The sequence below is a fragment of the Centruroides vittatus genome, unplaced genomic scaffold (assembly GCF_030686945.1).
Source record: "Centruroides vittatus isolate TY-2023 unplaced genomic scaffold, ASM3068694v2 contig_350, whole genome shotgun sequence".
Taxonomy (NCBI): domain Eukaryota; kingdom Metazoa; phylum Arthropoda; class Arachnida; order Scorpiones; family Buthidae; genus Centruroides; species Centruroides vittatus.
The window spans coordinates 1816625-1831339 of record NW_027122173.1 but is presented as its reverse complement, the minus strand read 5'-3'; the positions used below and the strand labels follow the sequence as shown (position 1 = coordinate 1831339).

The window sequence follows — 14715 nt, the reverse complement described above, 5'->3', positions numbered from 1 at the left end:
GGTATTTATCACCATGTGAACCTCGTGCAAACTTTCTCTCTCACAACCTGGGGAAATATCTAGACACATTTTTAGTTTGATTCATTATAACTCGTTAACAAAAAAAATGTATAAAATCCTCCTTTACAAATAAATAGTTTAGTTTAGTTTAGTTAACCTAGTCTCTGCGTGTGTCACTTCCGGCTTGCTAACTCACGGCCTCCATCCCGAATTGGATCGCTCATTCACGTGACCACTCGTGTGACCAAATTTCTAATCCAACCATCATCGCGGCTTCCATGTCAATTGGAACACGGTGGTGTCATTCCTGACAGGGCACCGAAGAGGAGCCGACCCTCCGGCCTCATAATATATATATATAATTTTTTCAAATAATATTTTCCTAACCAATGGGAAATCTATTGTGGATGTTAATTTAATGGTATTTTATTGAATTAAAAGGAAATTTGAAGTAACAAGTCACCTCATTTGAATGTTGAGAGTTGAATGTCATTTGAGAAATGTATGAAAGAAAATTACAAGAAAACAAGTATACTTGGTACAATAAACATCTGATTATATTGTTGCAAATATCGTGGTGTTTGTCATCTGAATACATCTTTTCAATTGTATAGAATCTAAATTGTAGCAGCTTCAGTTAAGAGATGAGATGAAGAAAGAGCAACCTTCATATTGAATTCTTAGAATGTGCAGAAGTTAATGATTGGTAGTGGAACATCTATTGAGGGGATGAAGTCCACTTTTTGTTATGACAGTATTAAACTTTACAAGTTCTCATATAATAAATCATAGTTCTGTGTTTGTGTTGGTGTCAAAAATAAACTGAAACTTTAGTATAACTTTTATTATGTTAAGAGTACAAAGTACAAATATTTACAGATTACTTTCAAACTAAGCAACTTCTGCTAGTATCTATAAAATTTGTCAAAGCAGTACTGGAAGCTGCTACTTGTGGTCTTTAGCAACTGTGGTTTATACTTTGACTTGCCATCAGTTATTCCAGTCAGCAAATATGACTAATAAGGGTATAATAGTGCTTTCCTAATCTGTACTATTTTCCTTTTGCTCTCAGACTTTGTTCCCTAAAACAAAAATTGAATGTTTGAAGATTTCAACAAGTAGCACGGTGGAAACTGCAATGAGAAAAGCTATTAAACATCAGTTACAATGGAAAAATATTGTGATTTGCTGAGTCTCCTCCAGTTTGTTCTTCCAATTTATCAGGCATTCTAAAACAAATTCCATGTTAGAAAAGGGACCAAGAAGATGAAGCCAGCATTGGAGAAGGAGATGATGATGATTGAGAAGTTGTGATGTGGTTTATAAAGCTTTGTGTTCTTATGATGTTGTAACAATGTAATAGGATACAATAAATTCCTTGAAATCATGGCTTAACTTGTGTGTTTTCATTATTATATTGTGCAGTTACCAGCTAAGTGCTGATATGACCTGATTTTGTAGAATCATAGTCTGTCAAGTAAACTTACCCTTCATTCATGTGAAGGGATTATATATGTGGTGCTTGGATTCAGGAAAAAAGATGACTTGTTAATTTGTTTAAAATATCATTTATTGAGAGAGAGATGTGTCGTTCTTTTGTACAATACCTGGTTAGTTTGGAATGATTACAATTGTTCACAATAAAAAATCCAAGATGGCAAGAGTCTACTCTGGTCTTGTTTCTTGTGAAAATAGTTAAAATGGAAGATGTTCTGGGCCAGAATTTTTTTCCTTTGAAAACCCAGAACTTCTGGGTATTCAAAGATACAGTTGGTCAGGAGAAGTTTGACAGCCGATTGCAGAGACAGTTTACGTTAAACGACATTTAACAACAGAACGACCTATAGACATTGGCTGGTTGAACCACTGTTTAAAATGCGTTGCAAAGACGACGAGCATCTATTTCTAAACGCCCTCTACACAAACTCTGGCAAAACATTGGCTCTTACTTTCTTGGTCATTACTCCCCTGTTTTAGGAGTTGTTCGGCCAATCGGGTTATTCGTTTGTGACGTCAGAAAAGGTCTCCAGCTATATTCCGAAAGCTTCTGGAAATAAAATCTTAAGGCCGTCAACAACCTTTGTTCGGCAGTTAATGATGACCATTTTCTATTTCAATATTTAATTTCGTTGCCAATACAGTTTAAAATACGAACAAATCCATATTTAGAAAATTTATACCGAATTTGAAATTTGTCTTTGGAATAGATTTTTAACAAATTATTTTGATATTGAATTACTGTCACCCTTCGTAACTGTAGAAATAAATAATTTTAAATATTTTATTATTACTATTATATATATTTTTTTTATTTCTATAAAAAGATTTCGGTAATTATTAAAATTGTCTCGTTTGTTTAACAGAATGTTCCGTAACTACAATGACCCCGAAATGCATTAACGTTTTATAACTGACATGATATTCGAATTGTAAATAAATGCATCTAATTTAAATTAATTGTAGTTTTAAGTCTTCTCCCATTTGAATATCGAAATTTGAACATTTAAAACAAATTTAAAGTATTTAATTTTGCTATTTTTGCTCCAAGCAATTAATTAATGAATAATATTGTCGATTCGTACCGTTTACAACATTTATCAAAGAAACGATATCCATTTTTTATCTAAACTTTTCCACCAATAAAACTACAAAAAGCCCTCTAAACCTGCTGTCAAGCAAGTCTAGAAAGTAGGTCAAATAACTAGTTTCTAATCGCTGTCTACATTGTGGCAAGCGAGAAACACCATCTCTTCAATGAAATTTTTATGAACCGCAGTCTACCCGATCTGTAAATCGCCATCAGCCTCTAAACGTTGTCTCTGCAATTGGCTGTGAAAGTCTGGCACTGCTGGGAAATACACACATCAATCCATGAAAGACAATGATTATCACAACAGTGGAAAAAGTGAAGAATTGGCAGCAGACCAGATGGAAACTGGACAAACAGATGTACCATAGGCTGAACAGAAACTGGGCAAAGAGGCTATAAACTTTACACCTCTGAGTTTGGCTGAAACTATACAAAAAGGTGTCCTGTGTCTGAAGGACATGGGACATAAAGAGTTGGCAGCAGACCAGATGGAAACTAGACAAACAGATGTACCATAGGCTGAACAGAAACTGGGCAAAGAGGCTATAAACTTTACACCTCTGAGTTTGGCTGAAACTATACAAAAAGGTGTCCTCTGTCTGAAGGACATGGGTTTTTATAGATTGAGTTCCTGGACAGACGTTCCAATTGACTTTGAAAAATTTTCCTCATAACTCAATTGGTTTCTCACCTGTTTCTAATGGAAATTAGAGATATTCTCAGATTCTGAGCAAGGTCAACATCAGCATTAATTCAGTGTCAAATTTTATTTCAGTTGGCGATGTTTTCCTGATCTTAGGTCCCTCATTGTTTTAAATCAGATGGTATGTATATTCTTAATTGACAGTTATTGATATTAGGTCCAAATGCTATTTGTAAATTCCCTGCCAGGAATGTTAGACCAGCAGGAACAAACAACACTTTTGTTGTCATGATAGTATGTGAAGAATTCAAACAAAAATGTACATTTATTTACAAAATTAGTATGGGAGGGGTGTTAAATGTTGGACATTCTCACCTGCAAGACTCATTAACTGTATATCCAATTGAAGAATTTTAAATTGTTTGTCATTTGCAAATTTTTATTTTAGAATTTTTATTATCAATGAAATAGTCATATATTACAGAAGTATTCTGATGAAATTTAATTAAAAATTTTTCATTAAAGATGAAGATACGATTACAAAGAATGATGGAAGTGAAGAAAATGATGATAAAACTATTTCAGAAAGTGATGTTTTTACATCTTTTCCTTCTTCTATTGCATCAGTTGCTACTCTAACTGCCACAGGAACTTCTAAATGGGGTAGGTGCGTATACAAACTTTTTATTATAATTTGCTTGTTGATTCTGTCTATTATATTTTAAAAGTTGACTTTATATCATAAATAATATAAATGTGATGGAATTTTAAAATATAGCTATTAAAAATTATTAACAAATAGAATTTTATGATGATTTATTTTATGCTTTATTGGGTGCAATTTGAAAAAATTGCAGACCTATAAATACCCATTGTCATCTGTTTGTCTGTTCTTCTTTCCTTCCTTAATCTCAAGAATGGAGTTAGATAGATGAAAGTTGAGACCACATATGGAAAGCTTAGGGGCAGGAGACCCCGATTAACTATATATGAACTTACAGTTTTTACCTGAAGTCATATTATTTCAATTCAAAAATTTTCCCCTGAAAGGTGTTAGATAGATAACTGGCACAACTCTATTGCTAGCAGGAAAGTATGATGTACAGCAGCAAGACCCTACTACTTTGAGGTGGAGAGCAATATATTTTAAATTAAATAAATTAAAAATATGATTAAAACTTGCAGCCTGACATTGTGACAATATCACAATAAATAATTTCTCATTAGAAAATATGTCGTCATAAAAAAAATTTTAATTATACTTATTTTAATTTGTATTTGTAATCATCTTTCAAAATTTTTAATTTCAAATTTTGAAACACTACCAATACTAAAATTTTTGTAATTTTTCAAAATATTTTTTGATATTAATCAAGTTTATACATACATCCCTTCATGCCAAATTACAGAAATAGCAGATTAGATGATCTGTCTTTTGGCATTAAGAGCTTTTAGAAACAAAATATACATGTGAGGACTTTCAATGTATTATCATTATCAGGCAAGAACATGAGACAAAAATATGTCATCAAACGTACTTGCATGTATACTTTGTTTATAAAAGTTCTTAATGCTGAAAGACAGTTTATTTAATATGTTACATTTTTTATTTTCTTGTTCTTTTAATATTTTGAATCTTTTATATTTTAAAATTTATTTTGCCAAATTGCAGTTTGAGTTTTTGTTTAAAAAATATCTGTTGAAATATTTCTGTTTAAATTTCAAACAGTAAACTAGGAAGTAATATAACTAAAATGAATTCTTTTTCAATATTAAATATGGAAAATAACAACAGTAGAATTGATTAAAGTTGTGTTTTTAAGTATAAAAATAGTAATTGATAAGTTTAACAAATGAAAAATATTGTTATTAGGATGGAAAACATGCTAAATAAGTTATAAAAGTCACATTTATTGGGATAAAATGTTTTTGAATAACAAAATGCCTTCTCAACAGGTTAAACATTCTATTTTAAAAATGATGAAAAACATGTTGTTCTAATAATAATAACTTTGAAATATATAATCAATAATAATACAAAATGTTGTTTAGATGCAAAAATGTATTGTAAAATTAATGAAATATAAAATATTATACAAAAGTTAATAAATATTTTATATGAATTTTTATTCAGAGAACGTCTTCCTGTTCCAATGTTTTCTAGAAATAACTTTAGTGTATGGAGTGTTCTTAAACAGTGCATTGGAAAAGTAAGTATAGTATAATTGAAACTTTAATTATAAGACTTACAAATATAATTTATATTTTTTTTTATTGCTGAATGTTATAGACTACACAATAGGGAAAGTGCGATTGGTCAAAATTTGACCCCCCCCTTGTTTTGCATTTCTTGATATTTTGATACTTACGGAACCCAAAACTGTTATAAAAAAATTCTTACAAAAATGCAAAATAGAGGCCATTTTGCATTATACTTGTATATCAGGACTAGATAAACCAAAAATTTTGAAACTTGGCACAGAAACTTATATATAAGGGGCATTATTGCTATTAAATTTTGATGGTTAAAGATCAAGATGGTGGAGAGATAGATAGGGGCATTTGTCATTCTTTGAGTGGTGTCAGACTTAGTGAAACTTTCACTTGTTATTGGCATTTACAACTTTTTAGAAACTAATCTCTACTGTCAAAATTTGGTCTCTCATTTTTACAATACAGTGGGTGATCAGTTAATGAACATAATTCATTCCAAGACTTTGTTCGCTATTCAAATTGTTTGTTAACCTAAAATAGATTTACCATAGGTTTGATAGATTTACCATTGATAAGAAGCATTGATGCTATCATGCGAAATCTCGTTTTTTTTATAGATGCCAACACACACAGACACGGAATAGTTTTTCCCTTTTTTTGTGTTCAGGAGGTCTCAAAACGTGAAGATTTGCAAAAAGCTCTGAAAATCAAATTTGACATGATTCCAATACTTTCCTTTCTCGTGTACAGTGGGTGATCGGTTAACGAACATAATCCGCTCCAAGACTTTGTTCGCTATCCTAACTGTTCGTTAACCGATTATCGATTTACCATAGGTTTTTATAGCAATTTGATTAATTTGTTCTGGAGACCCCAAAAATAAAAAAATATATATACTTTCTTACTACGTTTATTTATATGTAATAATAAAAATACATATGTACACAGTCTTGCATTTTTATTAGTCATGTTTTTTTCCGTTTGTGGGGGTTAAAGAATCTGTCCAGTGTCGATTGTTTTTCTCTCTTCTTTGGGATTTTTCAGAATTGTAGAATTGTGCTAATTGTAGTTGTAATTAATAGCATTTTAATTGTAGAGATCCCTAAGCCTATTAACCTCAACCTGGTTTGGATGCCATTCTAAGACGTTGTTCTGACATTCTCCCACTTCTTCAAAAGATGTTTAATATCAGATATCGGCATTAATCCTCTTTTTCAGAAGAAAACATATCTTTCCAAGTTTCTTGGAGTTCTTCATTTAAGAGTTCTTGGCATTCTGTTGTCAGATTAGGAGCTCTTCAATATTCTTTATTTCTCAAATGTGATTTTTGTTACTCTTTAATCTGCTTGAGTCTTCTTAATTGTACAGTATCTTTCTTAGATAAGATTGAACTGCGGCCTACTGTAGACCCTGTTTAAGCCATACTGGCCAGCAACATCAGTCATCATCTGCCCACTCTCTACCTTTGCTATTATACTTTCATCTTTCAAAAATAAAAACCGACGCAAAACTTAACGAGTGCCCACCTGACAGTCTCACGAATACTATAAAAGAATTGTTTCTGCCAGAAAAATAAAAGGCTGGAATTATGAGGGAGAGTTTCAAAGTTCGGAGGAATACTATCTGACCAGTATATACTGGGTTGAGCATCAATGTCGACGTCTCCCTCACTCCAAAAAGTTTTGAATTGTTGCTTGAAGACAAGGGAAGACCAAGTGGTATTCATTACTTTATGTCGCTGCTGCTTGTGTTTGTTCTGTGAGGTGTTCGTTATCCGAACATAAAATTTGCGAAAGTGTTCATTATCCAATTTGTTAACTGAACTGTTCGTTAACAAATCACCCACTGTAATTAATAATAAAAAAATTATTTTTTATTAAAATCTCATAACAGATGGTGCCCCATACAATTTTAACTTTGAGCTAATGTATCTTAGTGTTTTTTTTCTTACCTATTAGTAACATTAAAATTTCATACTAAAGATTATTAATTTTATATATATATAAATTATTTTATACTAGAAATTCCCCCATCAAGCACGACAGAATGCTTTTTATGAGAAAGTAGAGATTGAAGAATTGAGAATAGATAATTCAAGAAAATTTGCTAATAATTTTACAAATTAAGTAGTTTATACTATCTGTTGTAACATAGAGTTGTTTGTTTTGTTATGTATGGCAATGCAACACTTGGGCGAGCTGTCTAGTGGGGATGCCTTCTGTGTGGTCTTTTATTGCTAAGTGGTCTGTATTTAAGCATTAATGATTTGGAAAATATCCAGAAAACTCCATGTGGCCAGCCTGTCCTGGCAACGCACGACCCACTAAGTGGTTTTGTTCAGGGAACAAAACCACTTGGCCACTGGAGGTTCTGGAACATAAAGAGCAACAAAACAAAATTTTACCTTGAGTGGACAAAAATAATAGGAGTAATAGAGAATTCACTTATGTGCACATAAACAGATGATGGCCTTTATATTAAAAGAAATATTAAAATCTTTCTTTATAAAATTTTTTATACATTCTGAGTAAACACAGTACTGTCTTTTATCTTTTAAAAGATTTCCTTGCTGTCTTCCTTTAGTAATAGACAACTTAATATTGTTTGGTTTCTTGAATGGTATAAAGCAACATGGAGTTGACCAATTTTACTCTTACACTTCCTCTAGGCTTTGCTTTTTTTTTTTTTTTACAAAATAGTGAGTCTTTTAATTCCACATTGATAAAACAAAGATGAATTGTATGTGCCAGTAGGTTAGTTAGGTGAGCGATAACACTTTCTAAATAACAGGTTCGTTAGGTTGTTACTTCTGATTGGATAATAGTGTCCCATGGTCATCACTATGGAAAGATTTTTTTTAAAGAGTGGCCTAATGCAGCTATCATTTTTAAAGTTTAAATTTAATGAAGTTTAAAATATACCATTTGCCAAGATGTTTAAAAATGTAACTTAAAGGAAATTCCCTCGTCAAGCATAAATGTCTCATGGTCAATGACGTCACTGCAACAATAGTGTGATCACTGATCCAAAATCGATAAAACATTTATTCTATAGCTAATATTTTCCCAAAATAAGTACCCTATACTTTCTGCCAGAACATAAAATGAATATAATCAAAATTTCATCTGGATTGGACGAAAATTGCTGGAGTTATAAGGAATTCACACACACAAACACACGCAGACAACAGCTATTATATTAGTAATATCCTGCTCTGAATCATTGTTTAGAAAAACAGTAGGATTTGAATTCACGATGATTTTTAGACTTGAATAAACTAGAATAATTTAATTAAGATTTCAGTGTTGTCAAAATTGTAAAATTACAGAGATATGCTGCAAAATGTGAATGTTAAAGGTTAGTTGAACACGTTTTAATATCAAGTTTAAATGCACTTTAATCTACAGAATTACCCTCAACGTGTAAATCTTTGGGATAAACTGCCGAGTAAGTTATTGCCTAATTTTGGGTGGTTAAATTTACTTTGTAGATTAACAAAGAAACAAGATGGTTGACCAACTTTGATTCTGATGCAGATAACCTCAATAGTAATTAAAGGAATTTTATCTTTTTATTAAGCTTTATCCCTTTATTAAGCTTTAATCTGTACAGTGTTATTCCTGACATATCTCAGGTCGCGATCTGCTGACCTTGACTGGTTGACCCAAGATATTTTGTTTCAGCATAGGAACGTTTTTGAAACTAGATGTTGGTAGTCATAATTTTTATATTAAAACTAACTTCGAAAAATAATTTCAGATGATACAATAGCCACAATTATTTTTTTAAAAACATGTCATTTTCATTAGGCTATAATATGGCACCACACGCAATGGAGAAAAATTTCAACATTGGACCATTGGATAGGTCAAAGAGAGTGAACAAAATCGTGCCCCCCCCACACACACACTAAGATGTATACACAGAAAAAATCCCAAATATTTTGCATTTCTTGATGTTTCAAGGTCCTATGAATCCAAAAATGTAAAAATATTTAGGGAAAGGGTAATTTTTTGACTGATCGTTATACTTTCTATCTGTTATATATAACAGAGCTAGGAAAGTAAAATTAATGTGCCAATAATGTGTGAATAAAATAAATTTTTTTTCTGGGTGTTTAAATAATAATTGTTATATTGTATGTAAAATATGTTTTCTCACATCTGGTCTCTCTTGAAAATTGTCACTGCATGCCACTGGCAAAATGACTTTAATTTAATTGAACAAATGCTTTCAGCTATCATTTAATGATCATTTTCAGGTCACATCAAATGAAGGTTGAAAACTTTTGTTTAATTAATTAGTCATTTTGCTGGAATAAAAGTGTGTTTATCTATAGAATAACCGTCCAATTGTAAGGTTTGATTTTTTCAGTGTTATTAATATTCAGTATTTAGACTATCTGAATTGTTTTGTTATATATTTAAGAATAAATTTTTCCAGATTACATTTTACTTAAACAGAAATTTTAAATTTTGATTTATTTTATCTAGGAACTTTCAAAAATCACGATGCCAATTGTTTTTAATGAACCATTAAGTTTTTTGCAACGCATTTCAGAAAACATGGAATATTCCCATCTTCTTCAGAAAGCAAATGAAAGTGAGGATCCGATAGAAAGATTGGAAGTAATTTGATTTATTATTTTTAAATTAATGTTTTTAATACTAATTGGTTGCCTGTAGTATGATGGAATATATAAAATACTGTTGCAAAGTCATGCTTATAAAGTTTACTTATCTATTTCACTATAATAATTACAAATTAAACATAGATTTGTTTATTCCTTACATTCTGTAATTTCTTGTAGAAATTGTCTCTATAAACAATATTTTGAGTAAATAAGTTTTGTTTAACCTAGGCCTAGATTGAGTAAGAATGAAGAAAGTAGCTAACAGCCATGACAAAATCCAAGTTGAAATAAAGTTTGTAAATACAAATTTTGCTTAAAAATAATTAACATTTCCACTCTACTTTCTAGGCTACTAAGAAGCATTAACAATATAAGTGCCACCATATAGTTAATATTTGCCTAACATTACAGAAAATGATATTGAAAAATTTTTAAAAACCACAAAGTATAAAAAAAGGCAAATTTAATTATGAAGATAAATAGTGCAATACAAATGTTTGCCAGAAACAGTTAAAACTTCTGCTTTCTAATAATGATTGCTTATAATAAGTAGATAGAAGCATCATCATACAACCCAAGTCACATTTCCCATTATGCTCACTAAACCTGGGCCTAGGGATGCAGAGTTTAGAGGGTGGAAAAATTCCAAATAATAATAAAAATAAAATGAAAAAAATTTTACATAGAAACAATTCATAAAGGAATTTGCACAAATTAACAGCTTAAGTAGGAACAAAATAAGACATATCAGTTATTTTTAATTAAGTTAAGTAATATTAATATATGGGATATTTTGCATAAACAGAATTGTTGTACTAATGACAGGTGTTCAATAGCCGTGTCCTTTTCCCCTTTTATTCTTGTGCTTACTAAGGCTAAAACACATCATCAGCAACACCGAAATCACCTGTCATCCAAAAACTATATGTAAGATCAGTACTGTGTATGATTATTTGTGATATATGCTATTGCATTAACAACTTCACCATTTACAATGTAATTTTGAATCAATCTAAAATTGTGCTAATATGTATAAAAATATTCAATTAAACCAGTATAACAAACATTGTTTTATTTATTAATATCCTAGACAATAAATTTGTTCTTCATGAATTTGATATTTAAAAATCTGTAAAAATACAACTGTTGCAGAACCAAAATTATAAATTACTCATTTAGTGCAAAAATGGTACTATTATTTCAGGCAGCATCTGCATATTTTGTTTTTAGGGATGCACCAGTGCATAGAGCTGTTTGTTTAGCCTTATACAGTGAATGACGTTTCGAAGCTATTATATTAGTTGATTGTTTAACATGAATTGACAATTTTGTCATGGAGCAACTTGACATTTATTCAGTGTGACATAAGGTATAAACCTTATGTCACACTGAATAATGACGAATAATTTGATTGCATTTTTAGTTAGTTTTTGCTTAATTTTTCCAAATTTGCTTCTATTTGTCATGCCTAATAGCAAATGTTAGAGTATATTATACTGTATAATTTTAATATTTTTTATTAGATATTAATTTACATAACGATCCAAAATTCACCTACTGACTTTAGTATGCTATTACAACTGAACCAGATAAAAAAAAAAAAAGTTTAAAGTTAGAATTAAAATCTCAAATGCTCATCCATTACTAAATATGAGACTAATTTAGCCAAGAAGTTAATTGTAAGTTTTAATTAATGTGATAACAGAAATTAGTCATGTAACAATTAGCAAATATTCATCTAAATCAGCATTTGAAGTTGTTTATATTACAATGTCTAATATATTTATCCTGAACTAATCTTAATTTTTCTCATTGATATTCAAAAATTTGATATATTTTAAAGAACATATCTTGGAATAGTAAGATTTTATAGTCAATAAGTGACTCAAGCTCCTCTAAAATTTGAGTTGGCTTAGTACACTCTATAAAAAGAAATTTTAGGATTCGGATCTGGAGAATGGACAACTCCTCTCCATGGTGCAAAGATTTTTGAAGTTGAGGCAAACTTATTGAAATGTTCATTATGTAATGTAAATAAATGGCTTCAAATATTGATTTAAGTAGTAATTGTCAAATTTGTGACCAAATTTTGTTGTTATATTAAAACCAGTAATTGAGATCTGGTATATTCATACCAGTATATATAGTATATGGTCATATTAAAACCAGTAATTGAGATCAAAAATGCTCATCTACTGATGAGCATTTTTGATATTTTTATTTTAACTTTAGATTTTTTTTTCTAAATAAACAGACACAAGATTTTTATAGTAAGGAGTTAATTAAAAATTTAGTTAATAACAATTGAAATATTCCAACCATTCAAACTAATGTGATGGCTGAACACTTACAAATCTGTTATCTTCATTTTGAGTTTTGGGAATAGAAGTAAATTAGAGGAAATGATGTCAAGTGACTAAAGAGAATATTGTATCATAGGAATGTTTTTTCTTGTCAAAAATTTTTTGAATGGAGACAGCTGTTTGTGAAGATAAATTGTCATGATATAAAAACCAGTCAACATTTTTCTGTAGATCCTAGCAATTTCTCTAACATTATTCTTTAAAGGAACTAAACAGCCTTTTTGACTGGCCTTTAAAATTTTTCTTATTGGGCTGTAATTTGAAAAATTGTAGATCTATAAATTCTCACTGTTGTTTGCCTGATGTCCATCTTTTCTTAATCTTGAGAATGATTTTAGATAGAAAGTTGTGATTAGACGGGGAAGCTTAGGGACAGGAAGTCCTGTTAACTATATACGAACTTCCGGGTTGCACTAGAAGTTGCATGATTTTAATTCAAAAATTTCTCCCAGAATGGAATTATATAGATGACTGACATGACACTGTTGTTATCAGGAAAAGTATGATGTACAGGGGCAAGACACTAATTTGATATGAAGAACATATATTTCAAATTAAATAAATTAACACGTTCATGGCGTCAGTAGATAAACATTTAGGCAGCTGCTGGGCATTACAAGTCATGGGTGACTCAGTCTGTTTTAATATTGGGCAGCATGAGTCACAAGTGCTGCCTCGTACTATTAAATTAATATATTTTATTGCACCTAATAAAATAATATCGATATATCAAGTATGATGTTTGTAGAATTGTGTTATCAAAACATATGCGCCACCTTACGAAAAAACAAGCAATTATGTCTGTTGCCCTAACTAGACATGTCCATATGAGTCACATGTGCCTCGTAACGCCGTGAACATGTTAAAAATATGATTAAAAATTGCAGCCTGGTATTATGATGATGTCACAATAATTTTTGCTCTTTTATCTTTATGATCATTTCACTAGTGCATAATGTCAATAGTTGCCTTGAATGTGGATTATCTTTGACTTATTCTTGGCTATTCTGAGAACATTTTATCCATTGATAAACAATTACCTTACTCAAGTGATCATTATCATTATAAACTAGGATTAATAAGTGTTGATTCACAGTATCAGATATGTTTCAAAATAGTCATATCCATTTTTTTAATGTACTGTTTTAATGTACTGTATAAAATACTGGGAAGTCATGACACTAGAATAAATTGTTTGAGGTTTGTTAGCTGAAAAGGTTGGGAAATACTGGGCTAGAATATTGATTTGTCTTTTTTGATTAAGTATTCTTGCTTAAATTTCAAATTTATGTTTTTTTAAAATTATATTAGATGGTGGTGGGGATGGATGAATAGATTTCAATTTTATATAAACTTGTTTAAACACAATGCAGAATTTCAAACAAACAACAGGACAGTAAAGAACTGTTTTATAGCAGTTTAATAATGATAGTAATCTTATTATTTTGGAAATATTTCCATATTATTTGCTTTGTTACAAAATATTCATTTAAAACAATTATAAATGAGAATTTTTAAAATAATAATTAAAATCTGATGATGAGGATTTAGTAAAGAAAATATATGATGTGTAAAGTAAGTTGCTGTGATGTTTTTAGAATTAACAAAATAATAATTTCTATAACTTCTAGTTTTTTATAATTAATTAAATTTACTTCATACAAATCTTTGTATGAAATATCTTAAAAATAATATGATTATTTTTATAAAAAATTATATTTATTTCCATAAATTTCTATTATTAGTATGTCTCAGCATTTGTTGTTTCTACATTGGCTTGTAATTGGGAAAGACTAGGAAAGCCATTCAATCCATTATTAGGTGAAACATATGAATTTTTTAAGTAAGAAATATTTTTTAGATTTTATTTTAAATTATTAAATTTTTTGTTGTGTAATAAGAATTATTTTTATTTTTGAAGGGAAAATATTAATTTAAAAATGGTATGTGAACAAGTAAGTCACCATCCTCCTATCAGTGCTTATCATGCAGAATCACCTCATTTTACTATGTATGGCTCTGTTCAACCACATTTAAAATTCTGGGGGAAATCAGTAGTAATAAATCCTGAGGGTACTGTTACAGTTGAATTATTGAGGTAAGTGAGATAATTTTATATTAACCCTTTCTATATATATATATATGTTATAGACAAAGTGATTAATACGGGCATTATGAATAATGACCAATAAAATTGGGCATTGTAATAAATTTCAATAATTTATCAAATTGACCGGTCATTATGAATACTGCTACCACCTTGTCGAGCAAA

General features: G+C 30.0%; 1 protein-coding gene across 3 annotated transcripts in view; it reads left to right on the top strand.

Annotated features, from left to right (window-relative positions):
* LOC136974557 (oxysterol-binding protein-related protein 2-like) overlaps positions 1–14715 on the top strand; it is a 116215-nt gene that overhangs the window by 62755 nt on the left and 38745 nt on the right. For all 3 annotated transcript variants that reach the window (XM_067269473.1, XM_067269474.1, XM_067269472.1), the window contains 5 exons: positions 3759–3900; positions 5368–5443; positions 9941–10075; positions 14189–14286; positions 14365–14541. In XM_067269473.1, coding sequence (XP_067125574.1) covers positions 3759–3900; positions 5368–5443; positions 9941–10075; positions 14189–14286; positions 14365–14541 — 628 coding nt within the window. The remainder of the gene's footprint in view (positions 1–3758; positions 3901–5367; positions 5444–9940; positions 10076–14188; positions 14287–14364; positions 14542–14715) is intronic.